This window comes from Leuciscus leuciscus (genome assembly GCF_965113295.1).
Source record: "Leuciscus leuciscus genome assembly, chromosome: 6".
In the NCBI taxonomy this organism is placed as follows: domain Eukaryota; kingdom Metazoa; phylum Chordata; class Actinopteri; order Cypriniformes; family Leuciscidae; genus Leuciscus; species Leuciscus leuciscus.
In genome coordinates, this window is record NC_138730.1 from 4,382,458 (window position 1) to 4,409,834 (window position 27,377).

Genomic DNA, 27,377 nt, shown 5'->3' on the forward strand with positions numbered 1-27,377 from the left:
CCAACTGACAACGTCGTCAGTACGGTCCCCTAAGGTTATAAGATAACCAACAACGTTCAGATCTATTCGCAATAACTTTTTATTAATGATATTTTAAATGATGTTATACATTTTAATTCTATATGTTTATTTAAATGCTGCGTGACTTTGAAGTGTTTTAATCATGATAATAATTCCATATGCATTTATTTCACAATATATTATCTTAAGATTTTTATATATTTATCTTTTCTGCATTTCACCTCTGTTCTAGCTTGGTTCCTTTTATTAAACCAATCCCATGTAATATTGTTGGCTCTGTGACAAATAGCTTGTTATGTTTCTAGATCATCATGCTGTGATGGCCTGCTGCACCCCCTGTCCAAGACAATCTCCACGGCTATGAACCATATGACTGGTAAGCAAAACCACCTCAAACATACAGTGCACTACTGTTCAAAGGTTTGGGGTCTGTAAGATTTATGCTTTTGAAATAAGTCTCACATTTTAAACACATCTGTCCAACTCAAAGGTATTTATGTATTTGTATGTTTTTTTTTATTGATCAATACTGAAATTCTTTGTACTTTTAAATGCTGAATGTGGTTCAGGGGGTCGACAACTTTAGGCAGTTATTTTTCACAGATATCTTGGGCAGCTGTGGCTCATACTCTTAGACTTTAAAAATGTTTGAATTGATCTCCCCAATGCAATATCAGGGGGTAAATATATCATTAGAGTTCTTAAAGTTATGGCTTTGCTCTTGTTACCAGATGAGATATAATCCCTATTGTTTGGCCCTGTGATTCTTCAGGACAAGACCTTGATGCCATCCATAGTCAGTAGATGAAGAAGGTGAGTTTAGCCCATCTTGTCAAAATGCCCATCTTGGCGAGTTTCCTCGTAAACAGTCTTGTGTGTTTTAAACAGAAAGAAAACGTATGCGTGTCATTTATATTAGGTCTGCGCATTCGTCTTAAAGGGACAGTAGCCTAACGTACCCGCAGCTGTTTGTGTCGCCAATGGTGATCAAACATCAAAAGAGAAAATGACTTGTAGCTTTAGCAAAGATACATTTAATTAATTTATAGTTATTTTATTTTTACAGTGAAGACTTATTTTACATTTTGATCATTCAATTTCTGTACCTGATGTTTTCAGATTTAACTGAAAAACATAATGCACTGCTTATTTCAACTGTATTTTTCTTCTATTGTATTTATCTATGCTTGTTATCTATTGTAATTTTCTATGCAGGTTCACTACTCTACAAAATCCCCCCAATAGGGGTTATGCGGAGCGCCCAGCGGTCGAACCGGAAAGAGGTCTAAGCATTTCTGCTTTTCACTTCTGTACACATCTGCAGCGGTAGGTGATCTCGGTTTACTGTTAATTTTCGCTTATTACACTAAAATTCTTATTTCTGTTTTAATTAAAATGTCACGAATGCTAAAATATCAGAAAAGGGAACATCAGAACAGCAGTTTTTGTTGTGTGCCGATCTGCTCTATGTCGGGGAAAATGAGTAGTACAGAAGTACAAATGGGTTCTGTACTCATAAAGTGACATCAACATTCGCGTCAGCAGTAGCATTCGCCATCAGGCAAGTGTTATTTAAATAAACTCCTGATGTACTTACAAACTTTCCAATGCCTCGTTTAATGAGTACAGAACCTATTTGTACTACTGTAGAAGTTTGGTACCATTCTGGGCATTATTAGTGGGGTAATTTACGAGATACAAACCTGGAGCCGCGCATGCACTAAACCATACGGCTGATATCTCTAAATAAACTCTACATTTTTCAATATTGTGCAGCCCTAATATTGAGCATATCTTAAAGTGAACTTGGAATGATAATTTGTGATACCAGATGAGATGTATGTATGATAGATTTTGAACTGTAATATATATTATTTTTTTTTCAGGTTTTCTGGGATCCCAGCGGAAGGCATCAGATGTTGGCCTGGACAGATGTTCCTGTAAACTACACCGACCTTTGCTTTTGCATGGATGGCTGATTATTACCATGTTCTGTGAGGGCATCATTATAGCAAAACTGAGCACCTGTGACGGTGGAATTTGTAGGTGTAAAGTCACAGAGATAAAAAAAAAAAATGTATAGTAGTTTCAAACTTTTTTTCTCTTTCTCTCTCATAAACAACACAGCAGTTACAGGTTTTCAAATTCTTTATTGGAGGTGAGACTTATACGTTATATGTGGAGCGAATTCGCAGGTCAGAGTTCACTAGACTTAAATATTATTTTCTCTGTTTTTTATTTGACTTCAGAGTCGAAAGTGGGCTTAAAGGGTACATAGGCTTAATGGGTATCCTTACCCCTATATAAAACATTCCTTTTTTGATTTGTAGTCTGAAATAATAAATAGTGCAATATAAATAAATGCAATGTAGTGTTTTCAAATATATACATTTTTCTATACACATTGATGCTGAAATATCTGAATAAATACACAATACCAGCAGCGCTCGTGCTCTCATATCTCCTACAGCTTGTGACACACAATCCCACCTCACTCTTTTCATTTGCTCCGGATGAATATTAATGCCATTACAGGGCTTGAATTTTGGCATGGGATTGTGTGTCCATGTAACGCGTTGTCTTTTTATTTTCTTGTTAAATTTGCAGATGGTTTTGGGAGTTTAAATGTTTTGAGCGGAGTGAAGATTGGCACATTCATGTATATTATAAATGAAGACTTTTTCAATTTTGTTCTAAGTTATAGGCTACAGTTTGCAAAAAGATAGTTTTAATTAAAATGTTTGTGCAGTTTTATTTATTGAAATATTTTCATGTTTGAAATATTAAATGTAAATTACTGTTCCTGAATACATTTTGCTAACACTGTTTTTGATGACTTATTTTAGGTTGATAATTAAACAATGAATCAACAAAAACATGGATTGTGTGCTGATTTATTTATTAAATACAAACTGATTGATTTACTTATTAATGATAGTTTCTGTAAATTCAATTTATTGTAATAATATATTCATAGGATTTTTAAGTGTTTGAAGAATAAACAATGTAGAATATGTTGTTTGTAGACCTATAATTTGTGTACAGGCATATCAGGATGTGTAGACGTTAGGAGAACCTTCCGGGAACGTTCCGAGAACCTTTCGGGAACGTTCCCCTAACCTATAGGGAACGTTCTATTAACGTAAAGAAAACTTGCCTGGCTAACCAATAGGGAACGTTCTGGGAACCAAAAACTAACGTTCCCAGAACGTAAAATTGTTAGCTGGGATGTTAGTTATTAGATACATTAACTATAACAGTTCAAACCATATCCTAAAGTAAACAAATCATTTACTCTAATTTAAATAATACCCTGATGTTTAAATTATTTAAAATGAGAATGCAAGTGTGCTTATCCCATATTTGTTTGTAAGAAAAAATTAGATTAGATTTAATTTCACATCCCAATATATATCGCAGAAAAATAAAATATCACAATGTCATTTTTTCCCAATATCGTGCAGCCCTAAACCCTGGTTAGCCAGTGCTAACTGTGCAATTGATTTGCCAAATGTTGTCCAAATTATTTTGCAATGTAATCGGGCCATATTTGCTGTGTCATGTGTGGGCCACTTTAGGTTCACATTCAGATTCACAGTGATTATAGTCCCTCATCTTTGCCAAAACTGGCCCAGTTATGTTTTAAGATAACTGAGCCACATTTGCCTCAACATATGTGGGCCATATTTGGTTTACACTCAGATTAGTCATTCGGCCCATAAGAAGGCCATGAGTGCCGCATCATTGCCTGAAGTGGCCCACATCCGTCTGCTATCTGAGGAGCGAGTGAAACACACACAAATGCTGTTAACTGGTAAACATGTTTAGTCGTCTGTAGAGGAGAAGAGACTTCATCCACAGAACAAAGATCAAAGATACAGTAGATCTGTGCATCAGCAACAGACACACACATAACTAACTTCATATACAATAAAACAATAACAATAAATATATTCTGTGTATAAAATATTAGAGAGATAACGTAAATGTTTAAAAGTTACATGTAAACTTTATATCTTTTGAAACATTTATGTGCTATACTTGTCTGCCTCGCTGCCTGCTGTGAGTGTGTTTGCTTCGGTGCTGTAAGCTCCGTCTTAGCCTCGTATTTCCTTGTTTTGAACTATCATTTACTACAATTTCTAGTTGTTTATACTACTACTAAATACAGCTTACCCAACATCTCAGATTAACCTGACATCGCTAGCTTCCGTTACTACTAGCACAACACGCTAGTAATTCGCTAGCCTGTTAACGCGCCACCCGTGCGCTCAGCTATTTTTATTTATTTATTTTCTCTCGCGCGCTCGCGCCTTTGAGTTCATAAAAGCTCAGGTGAGTAAGAAACACTCAACAAACACGGTGAGTAATGTCTTGTCCTGTTATTATCATGCGTCGCGTCTGAACGCGTTGTTGTTTTTGGAGCTCTATCGATTTGATTTATAATTCTTGTTCTCTTTAAACTCGCTTACAACGAACATTTTCTACTTTTCCTCACTGAGAAGCACTACTGCTCAAACCTCATAGTTACAACGCGGACTGTTGAGCAGACGCGTCTCAAGCCTATTAGTGATCCAACGCTGCATACTCTTAAAGGTTACGTCCGTGGATCACGGCTGAACGCGTCTTCTCCACACTCACTTACAAACCAAAAAAAAATTTCGCCTATCGTGCGTCTACTCTACACCCCTACCACTAAAAAATCTAAAAAATCTCATAGTTACAACGCGGACTGTTGAGCAGACGCGTCTCAAGCCTATTAGTGATCCAACGCTACATACTCTTAGAGGTTACGTCCGTGGATCACGGCTGAACGCGTCTTCTCCACACTCACTTACAAACCAAAAAAAAAATTTCGCCTATCGTGCGTCTACTCTACACCCCTACCACTAAAAAATCTAAAAAATCTCATAGTTACAACGCGGACTGTTGAGCAGACGCGTCTCAAGCCTATTAGTGATCCAACGCTACATACTCTTAGAGGTTACGTCCGTGGATCACGGCTGAACGCGTCTTCTCCACACTCACTTACAAACAAAAAATTTTTTTCGCCTATCGTGCGTCTACTCTACACCCCTACCACAAAAAACAAAAAAACAAAAACGGATTATATCCAAGACTTCAGTCATAAATTAGTATTAATATTGATAGCATCACTGGTAGCTTCGTTGCTAACTCACTGTCCATCTGTTAAAATGGCGAATATATCAGATGTAAGTAGTCTACCTTTTGGTGCAGGTGAGGACACACTTGAGCTGCACGCACTGCAGTCTGAGCTGGAAGCTGTTGAGAAACAGATCCACGACCATTTATTGAGACAGGCCGAGCTGAGAGACCGGTGTTTGGCTCTTGAAACATCACGCGCCGATGCACACAAATCAGTGTTTAACGTTACTAACCCGCTGACTCCGACCGCGTCTACTCCGTGCGTTCCTCAGCATCGGTCGCAATCAGCCATGGTCTCGTTCACTCCGGCTCCAACACGCCACCACGAAGCCTGGGTGGTTCCGCAGCGGAAGACGCGAGTCAGGTTTAGACCAAGACTTTCTCCGACTCTCCCGGTTTTCGAGTTATCCACACAAAACCGCTTCTCCCCTCTACGCGAAACAGAACGCGATGCTGTGATCATCGGCGATTCCATCGTTCGGCACGTACACGCTACGTTAGGTAAAAGTAAGGTGCACAGTCACTGCTTTCCTGGTGCTCGTGTTTCTGAAATCGCTGCTCGCGTTCCCGAGATCCTGAACGGTGACGAGCGCGTCGGAACTGTGGTCCTGCACGCGGGAGTGAACGACATCAGGCTGCGCCAGACGGAGATTCTGAAGAAAGACTTCAGGAATCTGATCGATACGGTACGCAGCACATCGCCTGAAACAACGATCATTGTGTCAGGACCGCTTCCCACGTACCGATTAGGGCATGAAAAGTTCAGCAGATTATTTGCGCTAAATGAATGGTTAATGTCATGGTGCAATGAGCAGAAACTGCTCTTTGTAAATAATTGGAATCTGTTTTGGGAGCGTCCTAGGTTTTTCCGTGCTGATGGCTTACACCCAAGCAGATTCGGAGCGGATCTTCTGTCAGATAACATCTCCAAAATGTTAAATACCCTTTGACTAGTAACCAAAAGTCAAAATCATAGTCTCTGCTGCACCAATTTAACTGATATAAATACTAGTGTAGAACATTGCATAGAAACCGTGTCTATTCCTCGTTTAGTGAGATCAAATAATAAATCTAATGCAGGATCTAGGAAAAATCTAATTGTTATTAAAACAGAAAATGTTGCTATTAGTAAACAAAAACAATTTCTAAAGCTAGGTCTTCTAAACATTAGATCACTCACACCTAAGGCAGTTATTGTAAATGAAATAGTCACAGATAATAGCTTCGATGTACTTTGCCTTACTGAAACCTGGCTTAAACCAAATGATTATTTCGGTATTAATGAGTCTACTCCTCCTGGATACTGTTATAAGCATGAGCCCCGTCTGATTGGTCGTGGTGGCGGTGTTGCAACCATTTATAGAGATATTCTAAATGTTACTCAGAAAACGGGTTATAAGTTTATTTCATTTGAAGTACTTGTACTAAATGTTACGCTCTTAGATGTTAGAAAAACATCCCTATTATCTCTAGCCTTGGCTACCGTATATAGACCGCCAGGGCCTTACGCTGATTTCCTAAAAGAGTTTGCAGATTTTCTCTCAGACCTATTAGTCAATGTCGATAAAGCATTAATTGTTGGAGATTTTAACATGCACGTAGATAATCCAAATGATGCATTAGGAGCTGCGTTTACAGATTTATTAAATTCATTTGGGGTCAAGCAAAACGTCACCGGACCAACACATCGTCTTAATCATACACTCGATTTAATTATATCACATGGAACTGATCCAACCGATATAGATATCATTCCACAAAGTGATGAAGTCACTGATCACTACATGGTAACTTGCATATTACGTACTGCTGTAATATGTCATGCGGCGTCGCGTTATCAACCAGGCAGAACAATCCTCCCATCCACCATAGATAATTTCTCAAATTGCTTATCTAATCTGTCTCAGCTGCTGCCTGAACCCAAACAAACAGATGAACTAGAAGAACTAACTAGCACTATGAGCACCATTCTCTCTAGAACATTGGATGTGGTTGCACCTATTAAATTAAAAAAGGTCAGAGAGAAAAATAAAGCACCATGGTACAATAATACTACGCATGTCTTAAAGAGAGAAACCCGTATTTTAGAGCGTAAATGGAAACAAACTAATTTAGAGGTCTTTAGAATCGTGTGGAAAGACAGTATGTCACGTTATAAAAAGGCCCTAAAAGCCGCCAGGGCTGAGCACCTCCGCAAACTAATAGAAAACAACCAAAACAATCCAAGGTTTTTATTTAACACCGTGGCTAGACTAACAAATAAACAGACGTCACCCGAACAAAATATCCCGTTACAGTTCAGTAGTAATGATTTCATGAACTTCTTCACTGAGAAAATAGAAAGCATCAGAACCACAATTGTAAACGTTCAATCTTTAATTGCGCCTTATAATTCAGCTTCAATTATCACCCCGCAAGAACAATTACAGTGCTTTACAACTATAGAACAAAAAGAGTTAAATAAACTTATCACTTCATCTAAAACAACAACATGTTTATTAGATCCTATACCAACTAAACTACTGAAAGAAGTGTTACCTGTAGTGGAAGAGCCTCTCCTCAATATTATTAACTCGTCTTTATCTCTAGGTCATGTTCCAAGAACATTTAAACTGGCAGTTATAAAACCTCTCATTAAAGCAGCGCTCAGTAAGACTGGCTGTTTTCTCGCAGGTTTCTCTCTCGAGCTCCCCCTACAGTTTCGGAGTATATATATATTAACTCGTTGTCAACACTCACCCCTCCCATCTCGCTCAGGCCATGTGCATTTGTTTTCAGAGAAGCCGGCGAACAAACGGAGCCATGTCAACTGAAGTATGTATGATTCTCAGAAGAATATCATATAAATGTTGAGATAGTGTATATTTGTATTGTGTTGCCAAACGTAATCAGTAACATTATGGCGAAAAACAATACTATAAGAAATATTCCGCTATTTATTTCTATTTAAGTTTGAACTATAGCTATAGACACTTAGATTATACATTATCAAAATAAATGTTACGTTACATTCTTTTATAATTTTGACGGTGATCCGAGTTGTCCATCATAACGATTGACCAAACAAAGTCAAACACGTAGCCTAGTTTGTTTATTTATTTTGGCTATAATTTATTCGTTCATACCGTTTGGTTTGAAATTTCATAAGTTGTATTGCTAGCTAGCATCCTAACATGCTAGATCTGTGAACATGCAACATATAACGTTACTAATTCTGAGGCAGGCGGCAAGCTAAACTAAAGCATAATTTGAAGAATTTCATATCGATTTATAGGCGATCTCAGTAACACAAATAAAACCTGATAGAGGAACGGACAAAACACTACAGAAAACAAACACGTTTGTTTACTACTGAAAATGCTAACATCTAAGTTACAGTAGCGTACTAGTAAGCCCGTAACAGACAGCGACCATAATAAAAACCTAAACAGACAATAACAAACATCCTGAGGTCACAATTACAAGAAATACAAACATTAAACACAGTTTATTCTAAAGATACAAGTGCAACAGCAAGAAGGCCAGGTCAGCATCGGTTTTGCAGGCTTCGGTTTCTTTCAGTTCTCTCCATTCTGAAAAAGCCGGTCCAATATTAACTCTAGTCTGACTTCACGCTCGGTCAGTCTCCCGTTTCCTCTTTCTTTGGTCCTCTGACAAAGATTTCCTAGCTTTCTGCTTCTTTTTTACATGTTCAGCCATTATGAAAACTTGAAGAACTCAATATCTAGCGTTACCTTGTTCTTATAGCTAGCCGGATACTGGATGGATGAGGGCGTGTACGCGTGCAGTGCCGTAAAGCAATTCGTTACCTCGCGAGACCTGATATCACACGATACTTCCTAACACTGAGGCCGGCGGCCCGCCGGCCCAAAGTTGCAAGGGTGGTTTTGCGGCTCACAGGCACCAGGGGGGTGCGAGACGACCACCATTCAACCCGAAATCAGTAATATAACCATTACAATGACTCCAAAGCTGTTCGGTTAAGGTAAAAAAGTTACTTAGTTCACCTTTAAGAAACCACAATTAGATCATAATAATCTAGCAAATTAAAGACCAATTTCAAATCTTCCATTTATGTCTAAAATATTAGAAAAAGTGGTGTCCGCTCAACTGGGCTCTTTCTTGCAACAAAATGATATCTATGAAAAGTTTCAGTCTGGATTCAGACCGCATCATAGCACTGAAACTGCGCTCGTTAAAATCACAAATTATTTACTTTTAGCTTCTGACCAAGGCTGTATCTCAATACTAGTTTTACTTGATCTTAGTACTGCGTTCGATACTATAGATCATACATTACTCTTAGATTGACTACAAAATTATACTGGTGTTCAAGGACAAGCACTAAGCTGGTTCAAATCATACCTATCTGACCGCTACCATTTTTTCTATTTAAATGGAGAAAAATCGACCATAACTCCAGTAAACTATGGAGTGCCGCAGGGATCTGTATTAGGCCCTCTGTTATTTTCAATATATATGATGCCACTTGGAAATATTATAAGGAAACATGGAATTAGTTTCCATTGTTATGCTGATGACACTCAAATATATATTTCATCACGGCCGGATGAAAACGCTAAATTATCCAAATTGACAGAGTGTGTTAAAGATATAAAAGATTGGATGACGCGTAATTTTCTTTTATTAAATCCAGACAAGACAGAGGTAATACTTATCGGTTCAAAAAACCGCCCACAAAACCTCGCACAATACAACTTTAACATCATAGGATGTCCTGTTACTTTATCCTCTACAGTAAAAGACCTGGGTGTTATACTCGATTGCAACCTGTCTTTTGAAAATCATATTTCATATGTTACAAAAACAGCCTTTTTCCACCTTAGAAACATTGCTAAGCTACGTAATATGCTATCAGTTTCTGATGCAGAAAAGTTAGTTCATGCATTCATAACCTCGAGACTGGATTACTGTAATGCTTTATTAGCTGGTTGTCCTGCATCCTCAATAAACAAGCTACAGTTAGTCCAAAATGCCGCCGCTAGAGTTCTTACGAGATCAAGAAAATATGATCATATAACACCGATTTTATCTTCACTGCATTGGTTACCTATAAAGCTCCGTATTAATTATAAGGTATTGCTACTGACTTATAAAGCCCTAAACGGCTTAGCTCCAGTCTATTTAACGGATCTTCTATCGCCCTATAATCCATCGCGCTCTTTAAGATCACTAAATTCAAGGCTTTTGGTCATACCTAGGATATCCAGAACCACCAAAGGAGGGAGAGCATTTTCACATTTCGCTCCAAAACTCTGGAAAAGTCTTCCTGATACTGTTCGTTGCTCAGACTCGCTCTCCCAGTTTAAAACTAGATTAAAGTCGCATCTCTTCAGCCAGGCATTCATATAATCCTACAGTTCAAACTACAATCCGGCCTCTAGCTCATAAATGCCAGAGGAGAACTGGCCCCCGACTGAGCCTGGGTTCTCCCAAGGTTTTTTTTCTCCATTAGGTCACCTGATGGAGTTTTAGGACACCATTAGGTCACTTGATGGAGTTTTTCGGTTCCTTGCCACTGTTGCCTTTGGCTTGCTCAGTTGGGGATATTTTGGGGATATTTAATTAAATTGTATCAATCAATAAATTCCTCTTGAAACAAACTTTGTTGTATTATTTTAATTTAATACTGTGAAGCTGCTTTGATACAATCTGTATTGTGAAAAGCGCTATACAAATAAACTTGACTTGACTATACTTGACAATCACGTTCATGATTAGAAATATTTTAATAATTATGGATGAGTTCAATCCAAACATTATATTTGCAGGCCTGATACTGAAGATTTCTGCTGACACTCATCTGAGCTTCTTCCTCTGTTCCACCTTTAATTACAACTAAACCATCATTTGGCTGAATAATAAACCAACATGAATCATTCAATATCACATGTTTCTAATACACATGCTAACACACGTGCTGCTTTATTTAATTGTGAAGTCTGAGTCTCTTCCACCTGTATGAAAAACATTTACACATGTATTTCTCCTCATAGACAGTAGTGAGACTCTTCTGTGGATCACCTGATGGTTTCTGCTCCTCTCATGATCATTTCACAAATTTAGACCACGATGTAAACAATCCACTGACGTTTGGTAATTGATCTTCATCTCTGTAAAGTGGAACAGAAGAGAAAACAATCCGTGTTCAGTGGAACAAAGTGCAAATTATTATATTTCAATTACTGTTTTTTTGAGTAAAAATAAGTTAAACTGAATTCCTGTAATCAGATTAATTACCGACTTTACATGATCTTGCATAGATATTTGTGTATTATAATATAATAGATGTAAAACCTGAATGATGTTCATATGTTTGTGTGTCGGTGCGACTCCTATTGAGTCTCTGTAAAGGAGAAACTAATGAGTGTACGGCGTATGGAATAAACCACAGGGAGCAAATACAAATGTTATTTTGAGTTCAAACACAAACCTTTAGTTAAAGCCGTTTGTCCTCTAGTTTAAACATGTTTGTAGGCTCTTAGTAAATCACTGAGAGTAAAGTAAGTGTAAAGTAGTGTGACGTGTTGCTTCTCACATTAAAACACACTAGAGACAGAGACATTTCTCATGTGAGCTGGACGCTGTGAGCTGAAGCTGGAACTGCACTGATTTTAGCAGGAGTGCAGCGTTTTCCTACAATCTGACCAAGTCTGTTTTCACACTGAAATGATTCACTTCTACTGACACAGTTAATAAAGCAGGTGTTGATGTATAAAGCTGAGACAGTGAGCTTTTGTTCTCTTTCCTCCTTTGTGTTAAACATTTCAATAACTTCACATTTTGTTCTCACACAAACCCTTTGTTGCAATAAAGCTTAATGATAATTTCCTTTCACGAATGTTTGAAAGGTTTGTTCACATATCAGAGGTAAATGAAGATCTCTTTAATATCTCAGTGATGTTTCCTCACCTCAGGACACAGTTTGAGTCTCGTATCACGTCTCTGAGCCGCTGCTGTGAGTCTCCTATCTTATTGAGTCTCAGATCAAGCTCTTTTAAAAACTGCAGTGCTTTTGAGTTAGTCAAAGACTGAGTTAAAGAAGAAACATCTGTAATGCCACAGCGATGTAGACTAGAAAGACACAAACAGAGGAAGAGAGATTATCTTACAAACAAATCATGAATGTGAAGAATATTACACAAATATAATGTGAACTCAGACTCATTGTGAGATATTGAGCATAAAGTGTTTTAGTTTAAACTGTTGAAGTGTTTTTAAGCATTTTGATTCTTGTATGTGAATGTGACTGACCTCAATCTCTCCAGTTTACAGTGTGAATCCTTCAGTACGGCGCATAAGTGCTTCACTACTGTGTTTCCTAGTTCATTCACGCTCAGGTCCAGCTCTCTCAGGTGTGATGGGTTTGATTTCAGAGCTGAAGTCAGGATGAGACTCTGTTTCTCTGTAATACTGCATCCACTCAGACTGAAGACAGAGAAATAACAATAGTTCACATCTATGATGATCATCTTATTGAAGAGCTACAGCAGCATTTAGTTTCCAATAGTCTGTTCTGAAACCCAGTCACACTAGTTCTGTGTGCTGGAAGACACTGTTTCTTCTTCTCTTTCATTTCAACTATTTATTTGACGTCTCTCTTCTTTATTCTCTGTTGAAAAGGCAGATTTCTGCATGTACACAATCAGTACATTGTATCAAATGCTGGAAATTAAACTTTTACTATCTAGATAAAAACACATAAAAATGTGAGCAATAGGGAAAACCCAGAAAGTGCACTGCTATAAACAATGAAACATAAGCCCTGCTGTCTTCAAATAAATAAACTTCAGTCACACTGTAATTGCTGTACAGTATAATGATACTAACTGTAGTTTCTCCAGCTTGAATTGTGGGTTCTTCAGTAGATCACTGAGGGTTTTCACTCCAGAGTTTCCTAGTTTATTCCAGCTCAGGTTCAGCTCTCTCAGGTGTGACGGGTTTGATTTCAGAGCTGAAGTCACATCAGAACAACCTTCATCTGTCATATCACAGCCCCATAAACTACATTAGCAGAGAGAGAGCAGAAAATAAGACTTTATTCTGTAAGTGGAAATTGGTTATTTTTGTGTTTTTCTGAGCAATTTGATTCTTCCGGGCTGAAAAGTAAAGTGGAAGCGACGTCACGGTATCTGAGGTAGAAGCGTGCTTTCGGAGCGTGCGATTGGCTGAATGTGAGGTCTATATACTGAAGGTTGTGATATAATTGGCTAATATTAACTCTACTTTGGTGCTGTAATGATATTGCACATCACCATGATAAACGACCTCATCTGAGCTGTTCAGCGGACTAACAACACTCGTCAATGTCAAAATGTTTGAGATGACCAATCAAATCAAAGTGGGCGGGCTTTATGTTCACAGAAGCTGCGAGTCGAGCGCGAATTGAAACTGATCTTTGATGCTCATACATATTGCTCATATGCCTCTGGACACAGAAGGACTGCATTGGCGTTTGACTGAAATGTAACATCTATGCAAAATAATCATTGAATCATTTCTCATTCCTGTTTGGAATAAGTGATTGTGTTTTGTCAACAATAAGCATAACATTTCTGCATTTCAATTCTGTAGTGTGGATCATTCATTGCAACATTTACCCTGATTCTCATGTTTAAGAATCTGTTTTCTGCTTGACAAATAATTTATGCTACTGTCCACAGACATGCTTTTAAAGCTATTGATATCCAATTTTTTTGTCCTTCAAACACCTTAAATTGCACATGTGTAGATCAGGAAAATCTAAATTTCCCCTGAACCCCCCTAGCAACATCAATTGTGGGACCTCAGTTTTTATAAAACCCTGCGTACGGCCCTGCCTTCATGTTACCATTGTCTTCTGTCTGGCTTTGTTCCCTGTAACTGCTGTTGGTGACCTTCATGTTTCTCACTCAAGTCTTTGTTTTTTTAGTTTTGTTCACGTTTATTTGAATAAAGCTGCACTTGCGTTCAGTAGTGATGGGAGAAACAAAGCTTCAAATCAATTAAACCAATTTCTTCGCTAAATGATTCACTGTTTTGAAGCGTTAGTCTAAGCGTGTAGTTTCGAAACGACACACGCTGGCCAAAAACTGCATAAAAACACCTTCTACAAACCCATTACAAATGTTTTATTGAAAGTAAAATCTATCAAATGCAATTAACTAATCATCTAATATGATTAAATATCAAGTGTCTGTATAATATGTGCTCTTTTATCAATTTTCGGTGCTTGTTTTGTTTATTTTATGGATGGCTCAACAAAACAGGCCAATAAGAAATTATTAACTACTATTATTCCTTTGAATTATACTAATGTAACAATAACGACTCGGGGTAAATGTGAATTAGCTCAAGAATATAGGGAATTTTGGAAATATTAATAAATATGACTCATGGTCATAATTCATAAGTCGCATGTACATTTATTTGATCAATTATCGAGATTACCTTGTTCTGTACTGTCTGATCATTACAGTTAAGAAGGGGGTATCCCTTTTTAAACTCCAAGAAAGTTTTATCTTCTGGCCACGAATATCAAACTTACTGAGTTTCTGAATTAAGGACTACTAAATGTAGTTTATATCGAGCTTGTAGCTTAGATCTTGAAGTTTCATTGACTTTATAAGGCGGGTCTTCAAACACAGAGACAATTAAAAGTATAAATGGGTTTATTAATAAAATGGCACACACTAGAGATTATATAAACTACAAACATAAACGTACGTAAAAATGCAAACAAACAAATAAACATTTAACCGAACAAAAACCTAAACATAGCGTGATCAGAATGAAAATGAAATGAAAGAGAGAAAGATATAGAGGGAAGATAGAGAGGGTAACTTAAATCACAGACCTAAGAACTGGACACCTGAAATCAGCGTTTAGAGTTAGGCTACGTTACTTGCACGATTCTGTGTTCTTTCAGTGTGGTGCTGAAAAGGGGGCGCGCGTGCGCGTGTCCGGCTGGTTTGCGTCTAGCTTCGTCTTCTGGGTCGTTTCGCAACACGATGTAAAGGCTCACTTGAATTTAATGTTACCGAGAAAGTTCAGATTCGTCTCCCGGGATGGGAGAGGCTGGAAATCTTAGTTGCAAAGACCGGCTGTTACGACTCGAACATGGGTTCGTTCGATGGAGAAGGCCAGGGCCTCCTTCAGATGTTCCTTGGAGAAGCGCTGCGCCGGGGAGAAGAAGGTCCGAAGAGAGGATGAGTTGGAAGAGAGAGAGTTGGATGAGAGGGTTTGGACTTTTATCAGTGTCCCATGTGCCGTCCCCTCCTTCGTGTAGGACGAATCAGCTGTCGAGAATTTTCGAGCGGGAAGATTCCTTTGTCCGGTTAGACACGCCCACTCGAATGAGCCATGAATGACTTTAACCTGAGAGGATTTTCTCCAGACATATGAACTTATAAAACAATGCGCATCACTGAATTCTTCTATCGGAATTCAACTCCGTTAGCTGGAGAGGATTACAGAGATATCAAAAATAGAATATAGGCGTTGTAGCAATGCAGAGATACATTATTATGCATTTGTATAGGCATTTGCAGTTCTATTAATGTTACAAATAGGACATATGCTTTCCTATGGTTTACACACACCTCTTAACACACAAATTTATATATTTAGTACATTTAAGAGTGACTTTATGGGTAAAAGTCCTTTTCTGTGGGGGGTTTCTGTTTCAAAGTCCAGAGTGTGTTTGTGTGTGTGTGTGTTGGAATGTTGCGACCCTGTTATCTCATGCATAGGGCTGGATAGCTCTGTGGTCAAATTTTATGACCTGCCAATGAGCTCGGGTTACGGAATGCGATTCTACTGGGAGAACATTCTTCAAAAATACATTTCAGATCCAAACACTCGAAGATCATAACTATATGATCAAAACAACATTAATCACACATGCATACAGGAAGTTCAGATACAAGTCTGAGTTACATACATTAAAGGATGTTGGTGTGTGTGTGTGTATGTGTGTGTGGAATGTCACGAGTCTATAAAAGTCACAGGGAGTCCATGCTGAAATGGGGATAGGGGGGATTCTAGATTTTAGATTTTGGATTTTAGAGGGGATTCTCCCAAAACAGGGTTTCCTTATGTGACTCAAATGTCCCTCGGGGGAGCCACAAAGATGCAATTTTGACCGTTCGAGCAGACTTGGAGACGCCATGAACAACTCGTTGTCTGTTTGGAGATCAGGATTTACTAATTTGAACAGCATGTGACCGCATGTCATAGTCATTGTCGTTACACTAATGTCTAATTAAAACGTCTACAAATGTATAAATAATCCCACAGACACTTGTTCAGTCTCAGTAAATCTGCATGATTCATGGGTTCACAGAGATCATCGCCCCCCAGTGGTGAACCATTGACATTTCCAAACGTTTCGAAACAGTTATGATGTAACTAAGCCTCATTTACTGAAATCATGTGACTTTGGTAGTTTGATACACACTCCAAACCACTGATTCAAAACAAAAGATTCGTAAAGGTTTCGTATCTTCATGAAGTGTGTTTCGAAAGCGCCCATCACTAGCGTTCAGTGGATCTTATTACAGGCAGATACTGATCACAGACTTTTAAAATGCATTTGTTCAATTTTTACAAGTTACAGTATATGCTGCACCAAAATTAGACATTTTACATTTCGGGAAATACAAACATTGAATTGAAAGCAGTTATGAACATTTCTGAAAGTAATATTATAAATAAATGAGCAATACTCACGTCAGTGTGTTGAGTTGACAGTGTGTATCCTGCAGTAGAGCAGCGATCTGATTCACTCGTGTGTCTCCTAGTTCATGTTTACTCAGATTCAGCTCTTTCTGGAGTAACGGGTTTTTACCCACAACTCTATTCACATACTGACAGGCTTTATCTGCAGCAGGACTCAAAAACCTGCAGAAGAGTCAATTCAGTTCTCAACTAAATGTCTGTTGCATTACAAAAATGATTGATTTGATAAAAAAAATGTTTTGAACATTTAAATACACAAATAAATATAAATTTAAAAGAAACTAGAGCGGCACTCAGTCCTAAAGCAAACTCATAAGAACAGAAACATCTAACAGAGGAGAAGGGCAAAAGCTCACTAGATCATGGTTTTCAGTATAAATACAGAGTGTGAAATTAAGATCTTTCTGGCTTTTAAGCAGGAGAAGTGAGAAACGTCAGCATAGAGAAAACTGGCTTGTGAAACTGCATGTTTGTGAACATCTGGAGACTCAGACCTGCTGTAGAGAGATGCAGTGAATCTGGGCTTGATGGAAAACTATTGTGCTCAGAAAACTATTTCACTAAAAGGTTATCTAGAATTTTGATGAGAAGTGTGCACAAAAATAAAATTGTGCATTTCAATTATCAAGGTATACTCCAGAATAGCAGCCCATATACTGACCCATAATGTCTATTTGAACTCCGCCATGGACGGTCCCAAGCCCGGTCTGAGAAAGGAGGAGGGTTAGGCGTGGGGCTAGCAACCCCACCCTGTAAAAAAAAACCTTTGCTACAGAAACGCAAACAAGAGCAACAGGTAATTCCGCCTTGGGGAGAGACGGGTCTTCGTTAAGAAGAAGTATGACGCTGTGCAGTGAAAACCGACGTAAATTGGAAGCTACAGGGCCGATCTCCCTTCTCTCAGCCAGGGCAACCAACATCGGTACATGGAACGTGAGGACCATGTACGAAGCGGGGAAGACAGCGCAAGTGGCAGCGGAGATGCGGAGCTACAACCTCAGCCCGCTTGGAATCAGCGAAACTCGATGGACGCAGTCCGGTCAGAAGAGGCTGATCACTGGCGAGATGCTGCTGTACTCGGGACATGGAGGAGGATAACGCCCCCCACACACAAGGAGTAGCACTGATGTTGTCAAAAACTGCACAGCGAGCACTCACTGGATGGGAAGCCCACGGCCCAAGGATCATCACAGCATCTTTCCGAACGAAGAAGAAGAAGATCACCATGAATGCTGTGCAGTGCTATGCACCCACCAATGACAGCGAGGAGGGAGACAAGGAGCAGTTTTATAGCAGATTGCAGTCCATCCTGGACAGTTACTCAGAGAACGATGTCACCATCCTGATGGGGGATTTTAATGCCACGGTGGGGAAGGATAACACCGGGTATAAGGAAGTGATGGGAACACATGGACTTGGCAACATGAACGATGGTATGACCAGCAGAGTGGTCCATGGAGGGAAGCTTACGGAGACCTTCGAAGTGAAAACCGGGGTTCGTCAGGGATGCCTGCTCTCGCCTTTCCTCTTCTTGCTAGCCATCGATTGGATAATGAAGACTACAACGGCACGCACAAGAACAGGAATCCAGTGGACACCCTTCACACAACTCGACGACCTGGACTTTGCGGATGACTTGGCCTTGCTATCCCACACCCGACAGCAGATGCAGGAAAAGATAAACAGCACAGCTGCCACCTCCGCTCAACTAGGTCTGAACATCAACAAACAGAAGACAAAGATCCTCAAGGTGAATAACACCAACAACAACCCAGTCCAGTTGGACGGAGAGGCGTTAGAAGAAGTGGAGGCCTTCACCTACCTGGGCAGTGTCATCAACAATCAGGGTGGAACAGACGCTGACGTTAAGGTACGAATATGTAAAGCAAGAGCAGCCTTCCTACAGCTGAGGAACATCTGGAGCTCGAAGGAACTGGGCCTAAGGACAAAGGTCAGGCTGTTCAATACCAATGTCAAGGCGGTCCTTCTCTATGGTGCAGAGATATGGAGGAAAACAGTGGCGACGATGAAGAAAGCTCAGACCTTCGTCAACTCCTGTCTGCGAAGAATCCTCCAGATTCGCTGGCCAAACACCATCAGCAACCAGGATCTTTGGCAGAGAACCAATCAGCTTCCTGCAGAAGATGAGATCCTGAAACGACGCTGGAGATGGATTGGTCACACGCTCCGCAAGCCAGCTTCCAACATCACCAGGCAAGCGCTCACTTGGAATCCCAAAGGCAAAAGGAAAAGAGGAAGGCCAAGAAATACGTGGCGCAGAGATCTGGCAGCTGATACCAAAGAACTTGGATACACCTGGAGCCAGCTGGAGAGAAAAGCCCAAGACAGGGATGCCTGGAGAGCTCTTGTCGGCGGCCTATGCCCCAGGAGGGGTAGCAGGCATAAGTAAAGTAAGTAATGTCTATTTGACCTTTAGCTCATATCACAACTAAACTGTGTTGACGTTTATCATCATCATGACAGAACCTGCAGCATCTGATCTGATCTTGATCATTTTGATGCAACAAATTGTAGAGCTAAAATAATTGATCAATTATGAATATTTAGCCTCCATATAACTAATTTAGTTAATTATTTGATCCCGTCTCACCTCAGTGTCTTCAGTTGACAGTCTGGATCCTGTAGTAAATCATTGAGCTTCTTCACTCCTGATTGTCCAGGATCATTTCCTGTGAGATCCAGCTCTATCAGGTGTGAAGGGTTTGATCTCAGAGCTGAAGCCAGAGCTTTATAACCTTCTTCTGTCACACTGCAGTTAGAGAGTCTAGAACAGGAATGAAAGCATTCAGCTGATTAATCTGTTAAACCCCGAACAATATAAATCCTTAAAGATCCCATTGCATGGATTATTTTATTATTTTAGAATGTTTCCTGGGGTGCCCTAATAATGTTAGTATGTTTTTTAGATCAAAATTTGTTATAATTTAGAAATAAAAGGTATTTTTCCTAGCCTGATTTTAGCCTCTGATTTGAACGCTCTGTTTGAAGGGGCGTGTCTGTATGAGACTTCAGTGTAAATGCCCACTGCTGTGATTGGCTGCTGTGAGACTTCAGAGTAAACGCCCACTGCTGTGATTGGCTGCTGTGAGACTTCAGTGTAAACGCCCACTGCTGTGATTGGCTGCTGTGAGACTTCAGTGTAAGCTTGTTGATCGCGTGAATGAAGATCTTATCATTGCAACGTAGTTTCACTAATGATTTCACCAATGCAAACATGATGTACGTACAGTAAGAGCTTCGTTGTGCAGTGTAACAGCGTCATCGATTTCATAACGAGTTTTGGCAAGTGTCCAGATAAACTCGCGCTGTGTGATTGACAGCTTTGGCGATTGGAAAGGGATTGTTCTTTGATCGCTATCTGTATATTAATCACAGTTTAAGTAAGATTATTTTCATCCTACTAAGAGAAACGACGTGAAGTTGATCGTTTAGTCACTGGCTTGATTTACTGATGCATAAACAGTATTGAACAACTTTGAGAGAAAGATTATCTGTCTGAACTTGAACAATTACACATCAGACATTCACATAACCCACTGGTTCTCCAGAGGCTCGGATGAAGGAACTAAAAAAATACCTTTGTGTTCATTTGTACATCCAAACACTGAGCAACTGCCATGCTTCGCTCGTTTGCAAGCCATGATGTCTCTCGAGGAAAAATTATTCGGACGATGATTCGGCTGCAGTTCCGCCTGGCCTTGAACATGGGCTGGCATATGCAAATTTTTGGAGGCGTACATATTAATGATCCCGACTGTTGCGTCACAGTCAGTGTTATGTGGAGATTCGCCTGTTTTTCAAAAACGAGATTTAAATAAGAAGGAGAAAACAATGGTGTTTGAGACTCACTGTATGCCATGTCCATGTACTGAACTCTTGTTATTTAACTATGCCAAGATAAATTCAATTTCAAATTCTAGGGCACCTTTAACCCTCTGAGGTCTGAGGGGTTTTTGGGGTCCTTGAGATGTTCTGACATGCCCTGACATTTGTGCTTTTTTCAGTTGCTTATAAACATATTAATGGCAAAGGTATAATTACACTCTATTTAGCACAAACAGGGCTACCATAATATGTGAGCAACATGCATGTACATGTTTGTATTTTTGAGAGAATAATGTTTATGCATGGTTATTGAAAAAACTAAAAACTAAAGTTTCTGAAATAAGGCCACAAAACACATACTAAATACGTGTCAATAAGACTTTTGACTAATTGATGTCTTTGCCTAGAGTTTTTTCTTCAAAATGATGTGAAAATCATCCTGCCCTTATCATTCACATAACACAATACATTGATTTAAATCTTGTAAAACACTTTGTTTGTAAAGGCAATATGCGCAAGGGGCGTCAACCATTCAACAGCATCATGCATATGTAGTGGTTCACACCTTAGGAGACAATGGGGCCCGCATACTTAATGAGCCATTCATTCAGGTGTGTCACCTATAGCCACAAGAAAGAATGCAAGAGCAATATATATACAGTATATATATATATATATATATATATATATATATATATATATATATATATATTCTACCAAATTGGTTCACAGTTGGAAGCATGTCAATTTTTTTTTTTTTTTTTACAAATTTTGCTTGCAAATTGTATAATATCCAAGGAAAACATGTCTATTAATTGTGCAGTTAATTCTCATACTGTATTTTCAGTTTTGGAATATGTATCCTCTCCCCAAATTTGTCAATAATAAAACACAATAATTTTTTTTTAAAGAAAATGCTTATATTTACCTTTTAAAATGTGTTTACATCTACCTTGTAAATATATATTTTTTTATTAAAAATGTTACAATTACAACAACAATTGAAGTGTAATCTTTCTTTGTAAAAACTAAAGTATACATTTTATCATACATATTTCAAACTTCGAATATAGTCTACATTGACAAAACATACTATATTTAACATATTAGCAAACATTGGCAAACAAAAGCTTATTTGAGGTGGCAGATATTTTACAGTAAAAATGTGTAATCTATCCAAAACTAATCAACGAAATGTTGTCTTTCATATGTCTGTAACATCGGTCTTTCGTTTTTATTATAAGGAATATAAATGTTAATTTGCAGTTTAATACGTTGCTTATACAAATACATTTTATTTCAACATATTTCAATCGATTTTACTCAGTATAGCAAAATAGTTTGCTAAAAGCAGATCATTTATTCACACACAGAAACGAAATTCAAATTTAAACCGTCTTTTTGCGAGTTGTGGTAAACAGCGCATCTCTGCGTTTATTCATTCACACAGAAACGCGATTTACTTGAGAATGAAAAAAAAACTTACTACATTATTCCATCCGTTGCTCCTCGAAATACCAGCACTTCTGAGGTAAGTTTTCCATTATTATTATTCCTCACAGCGCTGCGAGACAGTGTAGACAAGTACACTTATCTGAATAAACTTGATGTGTTTTCTCGAGCTGATATGTGGGCGTTCACAGTTTGTATGGGATCGTCTCAGTCATTTGCGTTTGAATAGCGCGCGCTCTCCGTGGGCGTGGCCGATTATAACGTAATGAGATGAGATGAGCTCGACTGGAATCGCTCTCTTTTAATACAGATTTCACAAGATGAGAATATTTGTTTTTTATATAAATTACTTCATTTAAAAGAAGAGAATTCAAGCTTCATGCCTGTGTGTCTGTATGCCTGTTTGACTGAGTAATCGCTCAGTTATTGTTCATTTTCGGACGCGTTTCAGAATGGACTTCACTGGCAGAGAGAAGGCAGAACTCGCTTCGTGTTTATTTTTCTTTATTTGGCAAAAAGCACAACACTTTGTTTTTATTGTGAGTATACACAAAAATAATACACATTTAACAGAATCGATTGATGTATGAAACTCCTATGGAAAATCAAAGTCAACAGAGTATTTATGAGTTTCTTTTACATTGATAAAAAAAAAGCGAGCTGGTATCGCCGGCGATACCGTAGACCTCAGGGGGTTAAACTTGAATTTTTATTTTGTTCTTTTTACAAATGCATTGAAATTTAGATGCAAAAACTGACAACTGAATATGGAGGCAAACAAAAGGCACAGAAATCTTTAATATGTTAGACATCAACATCACTTTCGAGATTACAATTATTTAAAACTGCATAAGTCCGTTTATCGGTCCATAAAGTACATTTACTTTGTTACATTTACTTGAGTATTTTTTTTGAAAATTTTTACTTTTAAGAGTAGATTTAAATGTGGGTACTTTTACTTTAACTCGAGTACATTTCTAATGAAAAAACTGTACTTTTACTCCGTTACGTTGGGCGACGTTCCTCTCGTTACTTTATTTTAATGCAATATGTGTTGTTAAATGTGTAGTTTATTCCAAGCGCGCTGTATCTTTTTTCTGGGCTAGTATGGAGCTTAAAATATGACAATATAATTTGAATTGTGTAAATTTGAATTATTTACAAGTGTAATCTACAAAATTGAATTTTATTTGGTATTTTAAATTGTTCTAAATTTGATTTCTTTAAACGAATTTTGAACATTTGAAATTTAATGAATTGAAATGTTTTCATGGCTGAAATTTTTAGACAAGCTGTTTGTTTTTTCTGAATTCCTAGACTGCAAATATTCAGTTTTAAAAAATACAGATTCAAGTTTTCAAGATGAAGAAAAAATTCAGAACTTAAAAATCAGTTTTCTAAAATTCAAACCGTGGAAAATTCAGATCTTACAGAAAGTAGGTCACAGGTCATCCACAGGGAAGAGTAGAGGATCTCAGATAAGTCGAACAGAGCATTTTGGCTGCACTGCAGTAGTTTTCTGCCGCAAACGCGGTGGTGGTTAAAGAGAATCCGTGTATCTTTCGTTCAGTCGTTTTTTATTTTATTTAATATTAACCCTCTGAGGTCGGCAAACGCGCCAACGCGTTTTGCTGGATTTTTTTTCACATAGCAGCAACATAAACTTAAAAAAATCCGTCATTTATGGTCATATAAATAAAATAAATACATGATTATAAACTATAGAGGGTCTTCTTTTTTTTGTGTACACTCACATTAACATCAAAACCTTTTTTTTTATTTTTAAATAAATTAAATAAACAGGGTGCGCTTTCAGCTCACTCTGTCTCCGCAAAAATCTTTCTGAAACAAGTCTGGAAAATGAACTGAAACTCAGCTAATACTTATCACACAACCATGAAACATGCGTCTAAAGAAAGCTTTAAATTTCTACTTTTAAATAAAACAATTCACATTCAAAACAAATATTCTCATGCAATGTAATCTGTATGAAACTAAAGAGAAGTACAGATTCTCCCGTCTCAACTAATTATCTGTAATGAGTTCCAGTGTTGGGCAAGTTACTTAAAAAAAGTAATTAGTTATAGTTACTAGTTACTTCTCACAAAAAGTAACTGCGTTAGTAACTGAATTACATCATTACAAAAGTAACTAATTACCAGGGAAAGTAACTATTGCGTTACTTAAAAAAAAAAAAAAAAAAAGTTTAAATATAAGAAATTTCTTGGATACCCCCAATATGAAATGTTAAATGAATGAAATTGACACTAAATAGAACATCTTATTATTATAAAACATTGTACACTAATCTACACTATTTTAATGTTGCTGTGGGACAATGTGAGAGACACCTATTAACTTAAATATTAAAATATTATCATTACTATAGTGCAACAATAAAACAATAGATGGTTTAGAACTTTTAATATTTATTGCACAGACCACAACTGGCCAACAAATAAGTCTAAAAATAAATTATGCTTCTTAAGAAATGTACCAAAAATAAATAAATAGTAGCCTAATAAAAATATACATACACATACACTAGTGCATATAATTAAAATGATAAAACTCACACACCTTTACAACTGGTAGACATTCTGTATAGCCAACTTGAAGTCAAGTCAAGTCAAGTTTATTTGTATAGCGCTTTTCACAATACAGATTGTATCAAAGCAGCTTCACAGTATTAAATTTAAATAATACAACAAAGTTTATTTCAAGAGGAATTTATTGATTGATAAAATTAAATTAAATATCCCCAAAATATCCCCACTTGAAGTATTTTCTTTCTCACAATAGTAAGTTTAACAAAAAGTGCTTTCAATATAATACTGAACAATGTATCAACATAAATAATAATAATACAATATAATCTTTTGGGGGTTTATTTTTATAACCTACAGAGAATGTCATCATCAGAGGTTATTTTAGCCAAATTCTAGTCGTGTTTGCCGCACGTGCTCACAACCGTCAAACAAATATGTTTGAACGTTCCCTGCAGGCTATTTTGGAGTTTATGTTATATAAACTAATTAAAACATTGCATATGATACCAATATGCTACAGAGATTATTCAAATGCTGATATGTGTAATTTATTTATAAATAAAGTATTTGCTCGGACACATTCGGTCACTGTCGCGCACTGTCGAGCGCGTTCTCGGACATACTCGGTCTCTCTCGCGCACTGTCGAGCGCGTTCTCGGACACACTCGGTCTCTCTCGCGCACTGTCGAGCGCGTTCTCGGACACACTCGGTCGCTCTCGTGCACTGTCGAGCACGCTCGCGGCATTCGCCTCGCTTTTGTCGAGTCCCGCGCCTCATAAACACTCACACACCAGAGAAAAAACTTTGCAGCTCCTATGGCTGAGAGAGAGCCTACTCGGATGAAAACCGCTTCAGTGAGCTCAATTAAAGTAACGCCGCATTTTTATTGACAGTAACGGTAACAGCGTTGTAATGGAGGAAGCAGTAATTAGTAAGATTACTCGTTACTGAAAAAAATAACGCCGTTATTCCCATCACTGATGAGTTCACACCCTCTCGCAGAGCGCGCTATTCATAAGATAATGTGCTGAGGTGATCTATGCAAAATAGGTAAACGCCCCCTGAAATGCCTTAAAACCAGCAAGTTTCATTCATTCTCTTTCCTGCGCCGTTGGAAGATGGCACGAAGCGTTCACATTTTCCTCAGAAGAAGAGCGGGACTCTGACGACGAACGTTTTGCCGTGGATAATATTTCGGATGAGTAAGTCTTTTTAAATTTACTTGCATTAGTTGACAAGCTATTTTATATAAACGTAGGCTACATATTTTACTGGTTGGACCATTTCCATACTTGTCATTCAGAGTAATTTATATTTAACCCCCTGAGGTCGGAGGTATCGCCGGCGATACCAGCTCGCTTTTTTTTTATCAGTGTAAAAGAAACTCATAAATACTCAGTTGACTTTGATTTTCCATAGGAGTTTCATACATCAATCGATTCTGTTAAATGTGTATTATTTTTGTGTATACTCACAATAAAAACAAAGTGTTGTGCTTTTTGCCAAATAAAGAAAAATAAACACGAAGCGAGTTCTGCCTTCTCTCTGCCAGTGAAGTCCATTCTGAAACGCGTCCGAAAATGAACAATAACTCAGCGAATACTCAGACACACAGGCATGAAGCTTGAATTCTCTTCTTTTAAATGAAGTAATTTATATAAAAAACAAATATTCTCATCTTGTGAAATCTGTATTAAAAGAGAGCGATTCCAGTCGAGCTCATCTCATCTCATTACGTTATAATCGGCCACGCCCACGGAGAGCGCGCGCTATTCAAACGCAAATGACTGAGACGATCCCATACAAACTGTGAACGCCCACATATCAGCTCGAGAAAACACAAGTTTATTCAGATGATAAGTGTACTTGTCTACACTGTCTCGCAGCGCTGTGAGGAATAATAATAATGGAAAACGTACCTCAGAAGTGCTGGTATTTCGAGGAGCAACGGATGGAAATACTGTAGTAAGTTTTTTTTCATTCTCAAGTAAATCGCGTTTCTGTGTGAATGAATGAACGGCAGCGATGCGCTGTTTACCACAACTGAAATGTGTTGAAATAAAATGTATTTGTATAAGCAACGTATTAAATTGCAAATTAACATTTATATTCCTTATAATAAAAACGAAAGACCGATGTTACAGACATATGAAAGACAACATTTCGTTGATTAGTTTTGGATAGATTACACATTTTTACTGTAAAATATCTGCCACCTCAAATAAGCTTTTGTTTGCCAATTTTTGCTAATATGTTAAATATAGTATGTTTTGTCAATGTAGGCTATATTCAAAGTAATGAATCCTTAACTTTGAAATATATATGATAAAATGTATACTTTAGTTTTTACAAAGAAAGATTACACTTCAATTGTTGTTGTAATTGTAACCTTTTTAATAAAAAAATATATTTACAAGGTAGCTGTAAAAAAATTTTAAAAGGTAAATATAAGCCTTTTCTTTAAATAATTTTTATTGTGTTTTATTATTGACAAATTTGGGGAGAGGATACATATTCCAAAACTGAAAATACAGTATGAGAATTAAAGCTGCCGTCGGCAACATTTTTAGGGGCCAAGCCCCGAAGGGGCTGTGGCACCTATT

At 37.8% G+C, this 27,377-nt stretch overlaps 1 protein-coding gene and 3 long non-coding RNA genes across 6 annotated transcripts in view; 2 read left to right on the forward strand and 2 right to left on the reverse strand.

The window, feature by feature from the left end:
• The window catches only part of LOC309501907 (uncharacterized protein), a 427,051-nt gene that overhangs the window by 166,494 nt on the left and 233,180 nt on the right, over window positions 1-27,377 (reverse strand). Inside the window, exons 17-20 of the mRNA XM_082174163.1 lie at window positions 19,538-19,711; window positions 16,918-17,088; window positions 13,039-13,212; window positions 12,463-12,636 (exon numbers count right to left, since the gene is read on the reverse strand). Coding sequence (XP_082030289.1) covers window positions 12,463-12,636; window positions 13,039-13,212; window positions 16,918-17,088; window positions 19,538-19,711 — 693 coding nt within the window. The remainder of the gene's footprint in view (window positions 1-12,462; window positions 12,637-13,038; window positions 13,213-16,917; window positions 17,089-19,537; window positions 19,712-27,377) is intronic.
• The window catches only part of LOC309502046, a 153,010-nt gene continuing 125,853 nt past the window's right edge, over window positions 221-27,377 (forward strand). Inside the window, exon 1 of one of the 2 annotated variants that reach the window (XR_014207088.1) lies at window positions 221-397. This is a non-coding gene — a long non-coding RNA (uncharacterized lncRNA). The remainder of the gene's footprint in view (window positions 398-27,377) is intronic. The other variant, XR_014207089.1, reaches the window with a different exon arrangement.
• LOC309502054 lies at window positions 500-2,899 on the forward strand. Of its 2 annotated transcripts, XR_014207103.1 has the most exons (4): window positions 500-511; window positions 753-834; window positions 1,237-1,347; window positions 1,908-2,899. It is a non-coding gene; the product is annotated as an uncharacterized lncRNA (long non-coding RNA). The 2 variants fall into 2 exon arrangements; XR_014207104.1 differs by lacking the exon at window positions 500-511 and having other exon boundaries at window positions 521-834.
• LOC309502084 lies at window positions 19,773-27,157 on the reverse strand. The gene is made up of 2 exons (XR_014207136.1): window positions 22,926-27,157; window positions 19,773-20,880 (listed from the first exon to the last, which is right to left on the reverse strand). It is a non-coding gene; the product is annotated as an uncharacterized lncRNA (long non-coding RNA).